Source organism: Emys orbicularis, chromosome 7 (assembly GCF_028017835.1).
Source record: "Emys orbicularis isolate rEmyOrb1 chromosome 7, rEmyOrb1.hap1, whole genome shotgun sequence".
NCBI lineage: Eukaryota > Metazoa > Chordata > Testudines > Emydidae > Emys > Emys orbicularis.
The window spans coordinates 100,350,067-100,368,853 of NC_088689.1; the positions used below are offsets into that span (position 1 = coordinate 100,350,067).

Consider the following 18,787-nt stretch of genomic DNA (forward strand, 5'->3'; position numbering starts at 1 on the left):
CTGACCCAGTATGGCCGTTCTTATGTTTTCTTATGTTCTGTTCAACACAGTCCAGGCAGTCCCTGCCCGAGAGAGCTCATTATCAGAATAGACAAAGGATGGGAGGGGGAACTGAGGCACAGAGCAGCTGGGAGTAGTACATCAGGTCAGTGGCAGAGCCAGGAATAGAAAACCTAGTGTCTTCAGTTTCCATCCAGTTCCCCATAGCTGCTATAACCCAGCCATGTTTCTGACTCTGTGTGAGCGTATTGGGGCGTGGGGAGGTCATGTCTGAACTCATAGCAGTGCATGTACCTAATCCTCCGTGAGGCTGGTTTCTAGTGAAGGGGCGGGGGGGAGAGTCTGGTACTGTGTGGCTGCAATTCCAGTGTCAGGGAAACCTTTGGCTTCTGGAGGCTTTACTGGAAGACACTTCATTGTGTAACCCCAAAACATGCTCATTGCTCTGGGAAGTGCTAGCCAGGCTGCCTGGGTCTGAGCTGGTAGCTCCCAGACTGCGTCAGAAAGAGCCTGTGGAAGTGTCAGGCTTTGCCACACCCCTCCTGAGTTGCCTAGTAGAGATCCTATTGCCATGAATGTGGAGAGGAAATGATCTCTCAGGGGAGCCCTGTAATTGATTTACAGAGAGCAAGGGCAGCTGTGCCAGGCACTGCACCTGCCTGACCTCCAAAGGGTTAAGTTAACTTTTGGCACAGGTGGGCCTTTAACTTTAGCTTTCTTGGCAGCTTCCTCTGATCTCTTCCTCCTTTGCACTTATGTTACATGAGTGCCTGGCTGGACACCCGCAGTAAGGGAACAGGTGTGGCTGTTAGCTTGGGGCGTGGATGGGAGCAGTGCTGGACTTGAACCTCTTCTCACATTCAGCTCCCCAGCTCTGCCTTTTCTATTTTCCCTGGAAACACGTAGGATGCAATTTAATGATTCCTGTGTCTAGATTGTGCAGGGTGGGAGTCAGAGCCAGAGATGTAACCCAGGCCCTCCTCATTAGAGTGGAGGACTGGGAGTCAGGACTCCTGGGTTCTATACCCAGCTCTGGGAGGGAAGCGGGGCTGACTGGGTTAGAGGGAGGAGAGCTGGAAGTCCAGACTCCTGGGTTCTGTTCCTAGCTCAGTCACTATCCTGCTGTGCGACCTTGGGCAAATCACTTGACTCTTTTCTGCCTCAGTTCCCCTTTGTAAAGTGGAGAGAACGTTCATACCAACTCTGAGACAGGTGCTGGAGCTGAAATTTCACACACCATGCTGGTATTGCACAGATGTATTTGTCCCTCGTGATCCCCAACCTGCAAAATGGAAATACCCGGGTGGGGGGAAGGGGGGCTCTGAGGCTTAATGGAGGCAGAAGCTATTACTGGATCATTTGTCTAGGAGGGTAGTGGCAGAATCCATCCCACCGAGATACACACTTGATATCTTTAGCCACTGATCTGTAGTGAGTCTTACATGTGCTGGGTTAAGCTGTCCCCTCCCCTGGCGTCAGGAAGGAAGATAGCCCACTGCGGGTTGGGTTTGCTTTTCCTTCCTGGGTAGAGCATTACCCAGGAATCCACACTCAGCATTGTGCATTACTGGTATGGGGCTGGTGCCAGGATCCCCATCGTAAAGAGTTTGCGGCGATGCAGAGCTCTTAAAGCTGGAAGGGCCTGTTAGATTAACTGGTCTGACCTCCTGTATAACACAGACCAGAGAATCCCTCCCATTCGCCCAGGACTGAGCCCTCCTCAAATAACAAAGCAGTGTGGGTGGTGGGACTCTGCTTCCCTCATTAGGGGATGGAGGACTGCACTTGGGGGTTTGCAGGGTTGTTCTACCTAGTGGAGGGGTGTCCCTGCCCCATCTGTGTCCCATGACTGCAGGAGAATGCTGCTCTTTCCATCTGGCTCCTGCTCCTCCACAAAGCAGTGTGAAATGCTTTCTAGCAAGAGGGCATACAGCAGCCCCAGCCAAATCCTAGGTGGGCTCTAGTGGCAATGAAATCTGTTGATCCCTTTCCTCTCAGGCAAGTGTGGGCTGGACCTGCGCTTCAGGCGTGTTGAGGCTACTGCCAGCCAACCAGATTGACTGGTGTGTTTGCCGTGGTCTCTGTGTGCAGGTGGGTGAGGGGTTAGTAGCATGTCGTTCCTCATGATCCCTGGTGACCTTGCATTTGGGCTTGGCTTTCACCCCCTCCTATGCTGAATCCCGTAGTGCATCCCTTTTAAAAGGGCCTGAATGAATTTGGGGCCACTTCCTAGTTAACACATGCTGGGGCAAGGGTCTTCACATCTCATGCTTCAGGGCACTGCCTGGTTCCCAGTAGAGATCAGGAAGGGAGTCCCCTCCCAATGCATCATGGCATAGCCTGACATGTGCATGGAGTGGAGACGAGGCCAGTGGAATTGGGGCTCAAACCCAGTGAGGCTGGGCAGCGGTGGCTGATCCCCACCCCTGCAGTGAAGAAGGGGCTGGGCAACGCTTGCTGGAGCATAGGCAGGGCCCAAAAAGGTTTAACCCGTCTCCTGAGGGCTCTATCCCGCCGGTCAGGGTGAGAAGCTGAATACCAGAGTGGGCCCCGCAGAGCACGCCGGGGTGGGGACACCGAGCCTCAGTTCGGCACTGGGGCTGAGCACAAGGGGATGGTGGGAGGAAGCGCATGACCCTCTGGTGGCTTTCCCTAGCCTAAGTTGTGTATGTTTGTCTCCACAGCCGGCGCTGGGCCACACAGAGTCCAAGGCCAGCAGCAAATCCAACATGCTGCGGGGCCGCAACTCTGCCACCTCCACCGATGAGCAGCCGCACATTGGGAACTACCGCTTGCTCAAGACCATCGGCAAGGGCAACTTCGCCAAGGTCAAGTTGGCGCGCCACGTCCTGACGGGGAAAGAGGTGAGATCTGTCAGGTAGGGAGGAGGGGGAGCAGCACCTAAATGGAAAGGGTGTGAGGCCAAGCCCACAGGCTGGGATGCAGGATAGAGGCCAGGGCAGATGTTCCCAGGCCAGGGCGGTGTTGCCGGGGGATGGGGCTCAATGGGGAGGGGGATGTGCTTTGCGATGATGGAGTGTCCATGTGACAATCTCTCTAAGGCTTGGTCCCCTCTGTTGACTATTTTGTTATGACCCCAAGCCTAGTGGCTAGAGCCAAGGGGAATCTCAGCATCTGGCCTTGCTACTGTGTGACCCTGGGCAAGTCCCTTCCATCTCTGCTTCCATTTCCTTCTTTGTAAAAGCCCCAGGGGCCTTTCTCCAGGGTCTGATGTGCTGCCGTGCAGAGTCTGTGCCACATCTGGGGTGGGGGGGTTGCCCCCTCTGGCAAATGGGTTGGCTGAAGTACCAGGGGAGGCAGAACCTGGGTCTCCTGACTCACCGGTATGTCTACACTGCAGTTAAAAACCCGCAGCTGGCCCATGCAGGGCTCAGCCTAAGGGGCTGTTTAATTGCGGTGTAGACGTTCAGACTCAGGCTATAGTCTGGGCTCTCTGTGGGATGGGAGGGTCCCAGAGGTCAGAGCCCGAACATCTACACTGCATTTAATCAGCTTATTAGCCCAAGCTAAGTCAGCTGGCACAGGCCAGCCAAGGGTGGCTAACTGCAGTGTAGACGTACCCTCTCAGCCCTGCACTTGAGCCACCATGTTGTGCTCCCTCCTGCTTGGAGCGCTTTGCAAGGCCTCCAACCCAGAACAAGCGTGTGCACTCGGAAATGCCAAGTACCGTTCGTTGCCAAGCTGCCAGGCTCCCAGCCCAGGCTCCCACTCCCCGGAGCAGATGGCAACAGATGCACCTCAGCACGTGGCTCTGCTGCAGCCGCTTGGGCCATTAGAGAGGCAGCCCTGAATCCTAACCAGGGGCCAGGCAGGTTTATCCCACTGCCTTAAAGCCTTGTGTGCTTGTAGGAATGTGCTAGAATCCTGCTGTGCTCCGAAGGGCTGCGGGAGGGTGGAAGAACCCAGTCTTGCGTCTGCTTGGCTTTCCCATCCCGCCCCTCTAGGACAGGCCCTGCAGGCTGCACTGCTGAAGGGGCAGAGTGGGGCGAACAAACTGGAGAGTGATCCAAGGAGCTCTTGGCTCCTTGAGAGGCTGGGGCCCCGCCCCCGAGAGCAGCTCAGCCAGGCAGCGCTCCACACCAGGAGCCAGGGCAGGTGCCATTGTTTCCTCTTCTTTGGGGAGGTGTGTGGGTGTTCGTTGGTTGGGCACACGTGTATTTTTCACAGGAACAGAGCAGGCCCCGTCCCACCATGTTTTTCCCAGGATAGGTAGCAAACAGAACCCAGCAGCTCATGGGTGGTTCTGCTTCCCCCCCCCTCCCCCCGCCCCTCATACAGCAGCTCTGCTTGGCTGCCCCTCTTCAGGATGGCGGGAAGAGGAAAGGGCAGCCAGTCAGATGGGGGCATTTTCCTCTTCAGACTCCCAGGAGGGTGTGAAATACCAGAGAAGTGGTGGATCAGCTGGATTCAGTTTCCCATGGGCTCAGCGGCAGGGCCAGGGCGTTGGGTGAGCGTCCTTTCCCCGCCCCCCAGCTCTGTAGGCTGTAAATAAGCCTTGGCGGCAGTGTGGAAATACCGGTTTGTTCACAGGGCCCTGGTGTTTGCACAGGCTGAAGAAGCCGGTTATCTCCAGCCTGAAGCCTGCGCCTGTTTCCCAACAGCTCTTGTAGCATTGTCACTGCTGAGGCTGCCCTTGGAGGGCATCTGTGTTTGCAGCCTGCCCCTGCCTATGCTGCAGCCCAGAGCACTGGGTTTGGTGCTCAGTTAACACCAGCCTAGCTTACCTGCCCCTTCCAGCTACCAGAGTAGGGTCTGTGTGAGGGGCACTAAGGGGCTTCCACTGGGGGAAGGGAGAATAGTTCCTGGAGGGGGGACTGCAGGAAGAGGAGGGGTTTTCTCATTCTGATTGATGGGCCCAAGTGCAAGCGTGGAAGCCAGGAAGGCGTGCTCCCCTGGCTCTGAAGAGCCCTCCCTCTGTCCTACTTCAGCACATGCTGCCTCCCAGCATTAACCCCTGTCCAGACTGGTGGGAGGGATTGATCCAGGTCAGCACTGCAGGTCAGTGCTGTGAGACCTAGCTGGGATCCCCCTTGTGAGCCACATCCATCCCTGGGAGTCAGCGCAGGATCGTCCCCAATGCCTTGTCTAAGTGTCCTGATCCACGGGGCTCCCACTACGTCCCCTGGGAGAGTTTCACAGCCCAACAGATCTGGCTCCCAGCAGGTTTTAGCCTCTTCTTTGGTCTGTTTTAACCCCCTCACATCTGACCCATCATTTGACCCTCTTTCCCTTTGCCATAATGCCCTTCAACACCCGTGCTCAAACAACTGTTGCCCCTGTCCAGCCCTGGCTTAGCCTGTTGGCTCTCCACCTAACCCCTCCAGCCCCTTCAGTGTCTCCACTGAACTCTGGTCTCGGGGAAGAGTTAAAGGGGCCTGGCAGAGCTGCGGGCTGTGGTGCTGCTAGGCTAGCTGGGTTTTTACAGCTGCACTGAGGCTCTGCTATTGTGTGTGTCCCTGGCTGTGAGGGGGGTGGGGAGAGGAGGCAGCAAGCTATTCCTCCCTGCTTTGCACGCAGCAGAGGGTTTAGGATCCAAGGGAGGATGAAGTGTTGGGGTAGGTTTGCTGGAGGAAAAGGGGGATTGCATTACCCTGGGGGTCCTGGTTGGCTGAAGTGGTAGCTGGCTGTCCCTTCGCTGGATCATAGTTCAATGGGGCTCAGGGAGCTATAGCTCCCTTTTGGGAGACTTGTATTTTCCTGACATGCTGGCTTGCAGTGGAGCTGCTGTAGTCAGTGGCTCGCACTGGCCAGCTCGTAGCCAGTGGTGTGTTTGCTGTAAAGACTTTAGAAGTCATAGGGCTTAGTGCCCATGAGGAAGTGTTTGAACAACATCTGTCCTCTGCCAAGGCCCAGGACTCCAGATTAGCATCATGATCGAGGGTGATACCTGCTGAAACTCTTCCACGTGTCTTGCCTTTCCTGGTCCTACTGGGTCTTGGGGGTGGTGGTGGGGGTTCTGTCTCAGTGCTTATGTATGCACCAGGTTGCCTTAGAGTGATCTAGCTTCAGCCATTTCTAAATGGATCTAAGGCTCCACGCAGGGGATGAGTGCAAGTTGGGGAGTGTGTATGTGGACAAAGCCTTGGCAGGAGTGATAGGTGGGGCAACAAGGGCCTGTCAAGCAGTGAGAGCCAAGCTTGGGTACCTGAGGGAAGGTGGAAATACCTTCCCCACCATCCTCACTGAGTGCCATCCCCCTGTTGTGGGTTACTGGCCCAAGCCGGCTAATCCCAGCCCAGCTCGCTAGCCTCTTTGGAGCGCTCTGCCGCACGCTGCTCGCGGAACCTGCTGCTGTGCTAGCTCTCTGCCACCTGTGAGATTAGCCAGCAGGTCTGGGCTCTTCATTTGGCTCTCTCAAAAGGATCCAAGTTGAACACCGTTCACTGCAGGTTCCCTGTCCGACTCCAGGAACCTGCCACGTGTTGCAGTGTGACACAGTCACTGCTTCGCACCCGATTGGTTCAAGTCCTCGAGACAGGATGAAGAACCGCCCCCACAGTCGGTCTGACACACACTGGCCTATAATCTGAGTTTTCCCAAGGCTGTAAATTGCCCGCTGGCCTGCTGCCAACCCTATGCTGGGCCCGCTGGGGAGCTCGGCGGAACAGAGACGCATTGTCGTTAACCGGGGCGGCAGAGGCAGCAGCGAACAGCCAGCCTGAGGATTGTCGGGGCCTCCATCCTTGTTTGCACCTGCCTAGGATTCTCCCTCGGGCATGTTCTGCTCCAGCTTGTCCAACACTATGGGAGAGATAACTGAGCTCCTCTCTCTCCCCATCCAGGTGGCTGTGAAAATCATTGACAAGACGCAGCTTAACTCATCAAGCCTGCAGAAGGTAAGGGCCCTGCCTCTGCTATGTTCAGACTGTGGGCATAGCTCCCTGACAGCAGGAGGTGCTCTAAGTACTGCCTCCCCCCCCTAGCACCACCTTCACTGTCATGGTGTTGCTCTGAATTAAACAGAGTAAATTCTCTGCCCAGCTGCTCGTGCTGTGTTCTGAGCCCTGCACTGTCCAACCACCTGCCTGCATGGGGGATTGGGAGCGTGGGGGGTCCCTGGGATAGCACAACCAAGTTCCAAGGGTTCAGTTTGCCAGCATTACTGGCAGGGTGTGTTGTGCTTCTGCTCTAACTATTGGACTTGGGAGCTAGGGCTCCTGGGTTCTGTCCCCAGCTCTGGGACGGGAATGGGGTCTAGTGGGTTACAGGGGGGTGGCTGGGAGCCAGGACTCCTGGGTTTTACTTCCAGCTCCGACCTGCTCTGCCTAAGTAGAATGGGAGAGACTACATGTTGCCTACCTTCGTGAAGTACTGGCTGTGTGACGCCACAGAGCTGTGCCCCATGAGGTCAAAGCTAAGCAATGGAGCACCCAATGCTCCATCCTGCTGAGGGCTGGAGGTCAGTCAGCCTTGCCATGGCGCCAGGGGGTCATGATGTGTCATTAATGGGGTCCCTAGAGTGGTGTGGGGGGGTGTGAATGTCCATGGGCACAGAATGTCCCGCCCCGGGAGCTTGACCCTGTGCCTGTTGTTCCTCCTCCCCCCCCCCTCCCCAAAAGGAATACAGCTCTGCTTGTGGGAAGTGAGTGGGGCAGGGAGCCCATGCCAGCGGATCCCTTCAGTGTGCTCTGGGGTGTGACTGCTCCTCTTGCCTGCTCGGCAGATAACCCCCAGCTCCTGCAGGAGTCGGGCTCCAAATGGCCAAGGCTGTCGCCAGTCCTCCGCCCGCATGGGTCACCAGAAGGCCATGTGGGAGGTGCAGCACTCTGTGCCCAGACTACTCCATGTCCTGTTTGACTCAGAGCCTGACACCAGCAGCCCTGCATGGCTTGGCAGCCGCTGATGCAGCCTTGTCAACAGAGCCTGAGCAAAGCGGCTGAGCTGGCAGCCGCTGCAGCTTTCAGGGCATGTGAACACCCAGGGAGGGACTGGCGTGGGGCCTGAACCATGAGGCCTCTTCTATCCCATTTCCCCCCATGTCAGGATGCATCTCCTGGAGCCACCTTACCTCAGTGACCCCCACTACCCCCTGGTGTGTCCCTCCCCACCGAGATGTAGGTCTCCCTTATCTTCATCAGGCCTTCATTCCACTTCCCAGCACCACCTCTGGTTATACCAAGCCCCCTGCCATGGGCTGGGTCCCGCTGGAGTGGAGGATGCGGAGCCCCTCGCTGGATGGGCCCTGTTGCCAGAGGAATGCCAGCCCTAGGTACAGCGGAGGCTTTCCCCAGCCAGGCTTGAATAAAGGGAGCTGGGAGACGTGTGCTCAGGAGCTTTCCAGCCACCCCCCAGCCTCCTGCCATGTGAGACCAGGCATGTGGCCCAGGTGAGCTGTGTGCTGCCCCATAATGCACCTGGCCAGCTGTGGAGGAGTGATCCCTGCCATCTCCTGCCCCTATGAACGTTGGTCCCCGGATTCTCCAGCTCAAGGCATAAGCATGTGGCGCCTTCCCCCAGGAAGCCAGAGCACCCTGCAGAGGAATCCCTCCCCCCCATTCTAAAGCCAGCCATAGCAACCGTCGCATCCCTGGCAACCAGCACAGAGCTGCGCCCACCTCCAGAATCAGCCTCTCCAGCTCGTAGGCTCTGGGCTCTGCTTTGGGCACATCCTGGGGAGGGGGTGTCTAGTGGGTGAGGGTGAGCTCAGCCCTGGGCCTCCTGCATGGGTGCCAGCGCTTCGTTTAACCCCTCCCTGCCCAGTGTGCTTCCAAGTCACAAGGCAGTTTGGTGCACTGGGCCCGGCCTCAGCCCTGTTGGGGTGGAGCTGAGGCTGGAGGGGATGCTGGAGCTCTCTTTCCTGGGGGTTTCTCACCAGCCCAGCAGCTCACTGCCTTATTGTTTACTATGGTGTCCTGTAGGGGACTCTGGTAGGTCAGAGCCCTACTGCGCCAGGCACCGTACAAACTCATGATGGACACAGTCCCTGCCCCAGAGAGGTTATAGTCTAAGCACAAAGCCTCATGCCTGACCCTGGGGAGCAGCTGTGTGTTGAGAAGTGGCTTATGGGATGTACAGAGGGGAGCTCTCCTATGGGAAGAGCATTGTGGCATAGTGGGTAACGCATGGGGCTTCTGGTGCAGTATCAGGGCATGCACCTATGCCTTTTGGTGCCCTGACTGCTTTTCTCTGGAGCTCTGAAGAGAGACGTGCCTTGTCCTGCTGGAAGGCTCTGTCCAGGCTCGCGAGCCAGCACAGAAGGGATGCCCTCGCTGACTAGTCCCAATGAGGTTTGCACCATTTCATCCACTTAGAGTCTCCACAATGGCTGGTGGAGGCATCCCTGTGGCTATGAGTGGAGAGCGGAGCTGATCCCCTCCTGTTTCTCTCTGCGCTGTTTAGCCCAAGCTATCCCTAAATCCTTGGCTGTACCCCAGCCCCAGATGGAGGTGGGGATGACAGATGGTTGCTGGAGGAAAAGCCTTTTGCTGTAAAGCCTCAATAGAGCCCCTTCCAAGAGCAGGACGTTAGGGAATAATGCCTACAAAGAGGCTTGCTGCTGTCTTAGCCTGCAGCTCAGTGGGTGACCAAGATCTAGTGAGCACTGGCTCACCTGTGGCCCAGATTAGCTGGGAGCGAGCACCGCTCTCTGGGGAGCGGGGAGCAGTGTGTTCTAGATCACCTGTGTCCTGGGCTATCCAGGAGCGAGCGCAGATCTCTGGGAGCAGTGTGTTCTCAGCTCACCGGTGTCCCGGGCTAGCCGGGAGCCAGCGCAGATCTCTGGGAGCAGTGTGTTCTCGGCTCACCGGTGTCCCGGGCTAGCCGGGAGCCAGCGCAGATCTCTGGGAGCAGTGTGTTCTCGGCTAGCCGGGAGCCAGCGCAGATCTCTGGGAGCAGTGTGTTCTCAGCTCAGTGGACCATCTGGGAAGCTGTTGAGGATTCTTCAGGGCAAGGGGGGAGATACATGTCACTGCATCCTGTCTGGGTAGGAACCCAAGTAGACAGCTCCTCAGTTTCACACCTGACCATACTCGCACCATTGTGGGGCATTTGTGGATCAAATGAATCGAAGGGCACCTGACTAGGAGCTAACAGTCCAGCTGCTGGACTGACTGACTCTGTGCAAGCAGCTGTGGCGTCTGAACATCTGGCTGCCAGTTTTCAATTTGGCTCAGTCTCCAGATGTTTGCTGGGGAGGTATTTATAGCTCTCTCCCATGTATGGTCATTAGGGAGCCCATAGACCGTTTAATTGCTGTGGTTTTGGGACTCGGGGAAGGGGGCGGGATGCGTCTGCGCTACCAGCTGCGGGAGGGAGGGAGGGTTCTCCTGGAAATCACTCTGTCACGTCCCCGCCAGTCGCCAAAGGGAAGCTGTGATGCAGAAAACAGGGCCTGGGATGGGGCCTCACTTTGTTCCCCGGCCCCAGGGCACCTGCCCACTGCAGCAGGACCTGGGTGCATGCTGCCAGGTTTGTGCCCAGGAGCAGGGTAGCACTCAGCATGGCATCCTGAAAGCCTCAGGGTTCTTCCCTGGCCGGAAGGTATCCCCCTCGCCCCCCAGGGGGAAACTGAGGTACAGACCCAAAATTCATCAGTCCCCTGCTCTCTCCTTTAGCTTCCACTTCCTTTCCAGAGCATGAAGCTTGTCACAGGCGCCCTGACTGCTCCGATGGCCAGAACACAGTCCCTGCAGCAGCTCTCACGGACCCACGGCCAATGTGCCTGGAGCCCTGCCCTGGGCCCTCCTTGCCAATGTCAGAGGCACCAGTGCAGTGTTCTCCTGCCCCGTGTAGGACCATGTGCTGTATGCTGGAAGGCAGTTCCCCTGTTCGGGAGGGTTTGTAGCTGGCGGCAGGCCCCCTGAGGAAGGGGCAAGGGTGCCTGCTTTCCCATGGCCTGCAAGTGGACCGCGTCCACCTAGCCGTGTCACGCAGGAAGTTGAGCAAAGGCCTGAGAATCCAGAGACTGACCTCAAATTAGCCCAACTCACAGATCCTCCTGGAAAGGAAAAGCTCTCCCCCCTTACTTCCCCACACACAGGGAAGCTGAGTGAGCAGGGGCATGGAAGATGCCGAGTGGGCGTCCCTGCAAGCCAAGACGTGAAGGGAAGGAATGGAGGAGAAAGCTCTGGGTTGTCTGTGGCTCGTTGCCTTGGTAACAAGGCAAGTGTTAGTCAGACACTTGGCATTGTTTCCCGAGAGATAGCTGGGAGAACAGCGCTGGGGCCCATGTGTGGACAAGGGCTCAGCCCCCGGGCAGAGCCTTGGGGGGATAGCTAAGTGGAGAAGGGGGGTCAGCCCAAGGCAGAGCTGAGGGGGTGGAGGGAAGCTGTGTGTGGAAGGGGGGAGACAGCCCCACATCCCGACCACTCCCGCTCTCCTGCTAGGCTGGGCACTCAGCCCAAGCATACCCCATAGGCTGGCAGCATCTAAAGCATGGCCCCCTCCGAAGCCTGACAGATATCCAGGCAAATCCCAGACCCCGGGGGGCCTTGCGGCCTGGCCTCAGCTTGGGGCCCATCCCAATGCTTCCTCTGTGGCCCCACCCACCTGGGTCAGGACTCGGGCAGATGCCAGCATGGCAATGCTGCCCCTGTGGGTTGTGCAAGGCAAGGGGGCAACTCCAGCCCCTTCCCTCCATGGGATATCTGCCGTGGGGCTCCCCGGCAGACACAGCTCCTCAAGCCCCACCCCACCCTCAGCAAAAGGTAGCAATGCCCTGGCTCAAGACAGGATACAGAGGAGCCAACCCCTCAGACCCACACCTGCTCCCACTCTCAGCCCCTGGAGCACTGCCCAGACAGTTTCCCCTTGAGCCCTTGATGGTACACAGAGGAGCAGCTCAGCATGACCTGATGCTCACCCACAGAGCCAGATGCTTCAGGGAGCCAGTGTTCACATGCTGACATGCAGGGGCATCACCCACAAAGGCCCTGTCTACTCTGCACCGCGCTTCCCATCACAAGAGAGATCAGGCCCCAAAATCCTGTGCTGGCAGCTGACTCACTCCACACCAGAGGTGGCTGCATTTCATCAGCATTGCCCCGGGGCAGCTCTGGGCTCCTCTGTGGCAGAAGGTGCTGGATGAAGTGGCATCCCCTGAGACAACTCCATTTCCAGTCCAAGCTCAATCTCCGGTGGTTAATTGCTTGTGCTGGGTTCTCTCTCTCTCTTTTATGGGGGGGAGACACGTTGCAGACGCCTGCCCATGACCAGCCGCCTGAAGGTGAGAGAGTTAGTGTACCTCTGCTCTGCATGGCAGGAGGTAATGTGAACCCTTCCCTTCTGAATTAAGCAGCTGAGACCCTCCTATGTCACAGTAACTTTGAGGCAGGGTGGCCTAGTGGCTACAGCACTAACCTACAACTCAGAACTTCTGGGTTCTAGTCCTAGCTCTGCTGTGACCTCTGTGCCTCAGTTTCCACATATGTAAAATAGGGATAGTGATACCGACCGTCTTTGTAAAGCACTTTGAGCTCTGCGGATGGGCAGCACTATAGAAGAGCCAGGGATTATTAGCATAATTGTGTGAGGTGCTCTGGTGTCTCTCCTGTTGTGTGCGCGTCCACCTAGCCCAGCCAAGGCGGCAGGAGGCTCAGTCTTGGTGCCCGATTACCCCAGCTGGTTACACACAAGCGGATTGCTTTGTTAATTAATGGATTACAGTAACAAGATCTGTAATCTGGGGGGAGCGGGGGGGGGATTCCGACCTGACCCCAGGGGAGGGGTAACGCGCTCCCACTTAACAGAATTGCTGTGTTGTCCAAACACATGCTAAGCCGCTCAGCAGCCCTGTTAGGGGGGCATTGTCCCTCTGCTTCCCGTTTCCAAGGTAGCTTTCAGACCCTTCTGCAGTGCAGCAGCCTCCCCTAGGAGCTGAACCCTGGCACTGGGGAAGGGAGGCAGGACTCCTGGGTTCCAGTCCCTGCTCTGCCTTTGTGGCCTTGGGCAAGTCAGTTTTGCCTCCTATGACAGTGCTCTGAGATCCTCAGCTATTGACAGGCAGATGGGCCTATGGGGGTGTGTGGCTATTTGGGCTGGCCACCCCACTCCAGCCTGATCTCAAGGGTCCTGGCTCTGTGCAGTGACCCCTAGAGTAGGGGTCTGGGCCTTTGGGATACGCTGGCCTCGTACTGTTGGGCTCCCCTTGCTGTTTAACCCCAGCTGTGTGCTCTCATCTCTGCTTTATTCCAGCTCTTCCGGGAAGTGCGAATAATGAAGGTTTTGAATCATCCCAACATAGGTGAGACTGTGCACACAACTTGTCCCAGTCCCAGGCTCGCTCGTCCTGGGAGAGGGATGGCTGGGACGCCCAGGGGCAAGCTCCCACCCACCCCACTGGGGAAGGCAGGCTCTAGCTGGTGAGGGTGAAATGCCCCAGACAGCTTCTACCCTCAGGGCTGGAGAGCCACATACCCAGGCCCTGGTGAGCTGGATTTCATGCTCTTTGCAGTTGTAGCAGTTCTGGGCTGCGGTGCGCGGGCACCTGGAGAGCTCCCAGCGCTGATCCAGGCACGACAGCTAATGCCAGCACTGGATGCCCAAGTGGGCACAACTCCAGTTAATGTGAGTGGGTTGGTGCCTACACCAGGTTTGGCCCCGAGAGCCTCCTGCCATCACCAGTAGGGGGAGCATCAGCCCAATGATGCAGCCAGCCTGCCACAACCCCTAGGACACCCACTTTCCCCTGTTTTGTGTCTTGCAGTTAAATTATTTGAAGTCATAGAGACGGAGAAGACGCTGTACCTCGTCATGGAGTACGCCAGCGGGGGTAGGTGCCCGCCGGGCTGGGAGGGGCATCCATAACACCCTCCTGCCCTCAGCCAGAGCAAAGGCTTCTGGGGGGCTCAGGCCCGCACCCTTCTCCGTGTAACGTCTCTGTCGCTCCCTGCAGGTGAGGTGTTCGACTACTTAGTAGCCCATGGAAGAATGAAAGAGAAAGAAGCCAGGGCAAAATTTCGACAGGTTAGTTCTGCTCCCGGTGACACGGGGCCCTGACCCCTGGTGCAGGGGTGCTGGGCGTTGTGTGGGCATTAGCACACCAGCCTCTGAGCTAAAGGCCACTTGACAGTGACCCCGCCATCCCCAGCAAAGCCCAAGGCTGCTGAGGGAGAGTCCGACCAAAGCCGGGTTTAGCCTTGTGAAGCCCTGGGATGCAGCAGGAAATTTTGGCGGCTGTGTAGAGGGCACTCTCCTCTCTGTCTGTAGTGGTGCCAGTGTGCTTAGATACCATGAAGGTGGGCACCATGTGGACACCTGAGGTGGGGGAGCTGGGCTCAGCTGTCCTTTTGAGCTGTACAGTGAGGCTGAGGGGGACATAGGTGGATTGTGAAGCGTGATTGCGTCCCTTTCCCCGCACGGGCAGCTCTGTCGTGAAGACCCCCCCTGCATCTTGATCTTCTCTTCCCTTCCAGATAGTGTCTGCTGTGCAGTACTGTCACCAGAAGTTCATTGTACATAGAGACTTGAAGGTAAGAGACACTCTCTCAGCAGGGCGTGGTGCTGCCAGAGCCCCTGTTCAGATCTGCTCCCTGCTCCTCAAGGTGCCGCTCCCACTACATTGATCCCTTCCCCTCAACTGGCATGGGACTCGCACTCAGTTTTGCCAATGCCTTTTCATCCCAACTCACAGCCCCATTGGCTGTCCTCTCTCCCTACCCTGCGAGGGATGCCCAGGCAGCAGTGACCCCCCCCGCCATGTTGCTCGTACCCTGCAGGCCGAGAATCTGCTGCTCGATGCCGACATGAACATTAAAATCGCCGACTTTGGCTTCAGCAACGAGTTCACGTTCGGGAACAAGCTGGACACGTTCTGTGGGAGCCCTCCCTATGCTGCGCCCGAGCTCTTCCAGGGCAAAAAGTACGACGGCCCCGAGGTGGACGTTTGGAGCCTGGGCGTCATCCTGTACACCCTGGTCAGCGGCTCGTTGCCCTTCGATGGGCAGAACCTCAAGGTGAGTGGGCACGGCACCCCCACCTCTGCCACCGGCGGTTCCCCCAATCAGCCCCTGGCTCCTTTCCCCCCGACGTGCACTGAGGGAGCACTGGGCATGCTGGGAGCCTGCATACCCACCGTGCGCACCCCGAGTAGGGGTGGGAGCCAGGACTCCTGGTTCCGTTCCTAGATCTACCAAGGGAATGGGTAGAGCAGAGGGCTGGGATTCCTGGGTTCTGTTCCCTGTTCTGGTAGGGGCGAAGTGTCTGGTGGTTAGCGTGGGGGGCTCGGCGCTAGGAGCCCTGGATTCTGTTCTTGGTTCCCTGACTTGTCTGACCCTGGTAAGTTGTTGGGTTTTTCCCCCATCTGCCTAATGAGGATAATCACATCCCGCACCTCTCCTTGCATAACAGAGTTGGGGTTTGTGTGTGGGGACATCGTCTGTGTGTGCTCACGTGTGTCTCCGTGCACCCACCCTCTGGGCTTCCTGCTGACCCTTCCTTTCCCCCCAGGAACTGCGGGAGCGGGTCTTGCGGGGCAAGTACCGGATCCCCTTCTACATGTCCACGGACTGTGAGAACCTGCTGAAGAAATTCCTCATTCTCAACCCTAGCAAGAGAGGCACTTTAGAGGTGATTGGAGGGCAAGGGGGTCCTGCCAGTGCATCCCAGCAGAGTCTCCTGTGCTACAGTTGGCTGTTCCCACTGCGCTAGTTGGAGTGTTCCCAGACTAGGCACAGGCCCGGGGGGTCTGGCTTGATACCGGAGCTGGGAGCTGTTGTGTGCCCTCAGCGCTGTGGGCCCCCTCTGTGGGGAGCAGTCTGTGGAGAGGGTGGGAGGGCCTGGCAAAGGCGGGAGTTCCTGCTGCCAGGCCCACCCCACCCCGCTCTGGAACAGAGCACTCTAATCTCTCTGTAGTGCCCCTTCCCCAGCCTGGAGCTAGCACAGGGGCAAAGGCCCCTCCGAAGGCTGCACTCGGGGTCCACTGCCCTGGTGGCTCCAAGGGGAGCCTCTCTCATTCCGGGGGCATGGCAGCTTGGGCCCCCCCGAACTGGCTGTGGAGAGAGCAGATAAGCCAGCGGTGCTGCCTGTGCCTAGGCAGAATGGGGCGGGGGCAATGCTCAGACATGGCCTAGGAGCCTGCCTGCCTCCCTCAGTGCTCCTCCCCTCTGCAGCAACAGCAGCTGCCCCCCATCAAACCAATGGGCCCAGCCAACCCAGCATCCCCTCCCCCCCAATCAAACCAATGGGCCCAGCCAAGCCAGCATACACCTGTCACCAGGCCAATGGGACCAGTCCCTGCCACTCTGGGTCAGGCCCATGGGGCCCAGCCAGCTCAGTATATCCCTCCCTCTTAGGGTGACCAGACAGCAAATGTGAAAAATCAGGACGGGGGTGGGGGGGTAATAGGAGCCTATATAAGAAAAAGACCCAAAAATCAGGACTGTCCCTATAAAATCGGGACATCTGGTCACCCTACACTCTCTCCTTCCCCATGGGCCCAGCCAGCTCAATATATCTGTCCACCCTCTCCACAGTGGATCAGACACATGGGTCCCAGCCAGCCTGGCATCCCCCCAGTCCCTGCCACTCTGGGTCAGACCCATGGGCCCGTGCAGTCCAGTATCCCTCCCCTCCCCACCCCCTAATCAGACCCATTGGCCCCTCTGGCCTAGGATCCTCTCTCCAGCAGTGGCCTGTACCTTGATGCTCCTGAGGAAGACCCAAATCCCTCTCAGTGCTGGGCCCATTGGGTGCCTGACGCACTCTGGGGGAGGCGGGTTCCTTCAATGGCTGCACAATGGGGGTCGAGGTGAATGTTGCATCCCCGGGTGTCCTCTGCCCATCCCTCTGTTGACTCCCCCTCTCCACTGCAGCAAATCATGAAAGACCGCTGGATGAATGTGGGGCATGAGGACGACGAGCTGAAGCCCTACATGGAGCCCCTCCCTGACTACAAGGACCCACGGCGGACAGGTACGGCACCGGAGCGCCCGGGGATATGGCAGCTTGGGCCCCCCCGAACTGGCTGTGTAGAGAGCAGACAAGCCAACAGTGCTGCCTGTGCCTAGGCCTCAATGCTCCCCACCCCTGCCCTGTGTACACTGCTCCCCCTCCGCAGTGGGGCGAGAGATAACGGAGAGGTGCAAGGCGCTCTGCTGGAGAGGCAGTGGGGGCTCGTGACTAGAGGGAGCTGAGAATCCGGATGCCTGTGTTCAGCTCCCAGCTCTGGGAGGGGAGTGGGGGCTGAGAGCCAGGATGCCTGGGTTCAGTCCCAGCTCTGTCACAGAGGCGGTTCCCCACTGGGTCAAACTACTGTGCCTGTTTGACCTCTGCTCAGTGTCGTCACCCCCCAGTACCTGCTGCTAGGGGGCAGTTGTTGCCAGCAGGTGCTTTGAGCCTTGTCATGGGAAGCACTGAGCTAGTCAGTGCCAGCTGGGAGCTAGAACAAGCCAGGCCAAACACCTGGGCCTGCTCTCTCCCCAGCTGCCCATCACCCGGGCACACCTCCCAGATGGGGCACCTTAGTGGGGACCTACGCCGTCAGTCACACGGTGCTGTGCACAGTTGGACTGGGGCTGTGGGCTACCTCGGCGCCAGGGCACCCCTCTCCCCCTGTGCTCAGCAGCGGGTGCCCAACCTGTGCCAGGCAGGGTGTGGGGCTGTGCCTGGGGACTCCTCACCATGGCATGTTTGTTTCTCCACAGAGCTGATGATCTCCATGGGGTACACGCGGGAGGAGATCCAGGAGTCGCTGATAGGGCAGAAGTATAACGAGGTCATGGCCACTTACCTGCTGCTGGGATACAAGAACTCAGAGGTGGGTGCTGTGGGGAGGTGGGCTCCAGTAGCAATCACACGGCTCTGTCAGCTGCTCCCCTGCCATCCCAGCCCTGGGCTGTCTCCTCCCCCTCCTCCCCCCCAGCCCCTCAATCTTGACCCACAGCCCCGGACTCTGGTAGGGGCTGTTTTCTAACACCCTTGTGATTCCACAATGAGCTTTCTGGGCAGCGATTGGATTGAGCCCCTGGAACTGGCCATCCCAGTGGTGGCAGCCTGTTGCCAATGCAGGCTTTTGGCAGTGAAGGCTGGTGCAGTACCCTATGCCCTGCCCAGCTCCCTGCCATTCCCTGGAGCTCTCTGGAAACCCCAGCCTGTCTCCTGTTCTTCCAGCTGGACAACGACAACATCACGCTGAAGCCGAGGCCTCAGGCCGAGCTGGCCAACAGTAGCGCCCCCTCCCCCTCGCACAAGGTACAACGCAGCGTCTCGGCCAATCCCAAGCAGCGGCGCTTCAGCGACCAGGGTAAGTGGCCCCCCAGGCAGCGCCCCACTGGCCACCCTGGAGCCTCTCAGAGCCGGGGCAAACAGGAAAGCTGATGGCTAGTCTGGCAGTTATCTCTACGGGATGGGTCTAGTGGTTACAGCGGGGAAGGGTGGGAGTCTCCTGGGTTCTATCCCCAGCTCTGCTGTGGACTAGCAATGTGACCCAAGGCAGCCCTTTTGATGGTGAACGGTGCGGCTGATGCTGTGAGCTCTGCTAGTGGGAAGGGCTAGAGAAAGGGGGCCCTGCTCTCGGCCATGGCTGGCAGCGGTTTCCCTCAGATCTGCAGTCTCTCTCCCTGGTCTCCTCCCTCAGGCCATGGTCCCAGGGCCGTGTGACAGCACAGCCCCCTTTCAGCAGCAGGGGCCGCCCCTTGAGGGCTGGAATCCATCAGCAAGCAGGAACACCAAGCTGCTCTAGTCTCCTGGCATGGAGATGTCCAGGGCAGCCAGCCAGGCCTCTGTGGTGATGGGGGAGAGCCAGAGCCTAGTGGGGTGGGTAGCAGTGGAGGGGGATGGTTCCCAGGCGGGTAGTGGTGCTGGGTGGGGGCACTGAAGCAGAACTTGAGAC

General features: G+C 58.2%; 1 protein-coding gene across 1 annotated transcript in view; it reads left to right on the forward strand.

Annotated features, from left to right (window-relative positions):
* The window catches only part of MARK2 (microtubule affinity regulating kinase 2), a 40,668-nt gene that overhangs the window by 12,165 nt on the left and 9,716 nt on the right, over positions 1-18,787 (forward strand). Inside the window, exons 2-12 of the mRNA XM_065408335.1 lie at positions 2,685-2,864; positions 6,804-6,857; positions 13,153-13,201; positions 13,664-13,729; positions 13,853-13,923; positions 14,373-14,429; positions 14,676-14,912; positions 15,406-15,525; positions 16,770-16,869; positions 17,601-17,713; positions 18,067-18,199. Coding sequence (XP_065264407.1) covers positions 2,685-2,864; positions 6,804-6,857; positions 13,153-13,201; positions 13,664-13,729; positions 13,853-13,923; positions 14,373-14,429; positions 14,676-14,912; positions 15,406-15,525; positions 16,770-16,869; positions 17,601-17,713; positions 18,067-18,199 — 1,180 coding nt within the window. The remainder of the gene's footprint in view (positions 1-2,684; positions 2,865-6,803; positions 6,858-13,152; positions 13,202-13,663; positions 13,730-13,852; positions 13,924-14,372; positions 14,430-14,675; positions 14,913-15,405; positions 15,526-16,769; positions 16,870-17,600; positions 17,714-18,066; positions 18,200-18,787) is intronic.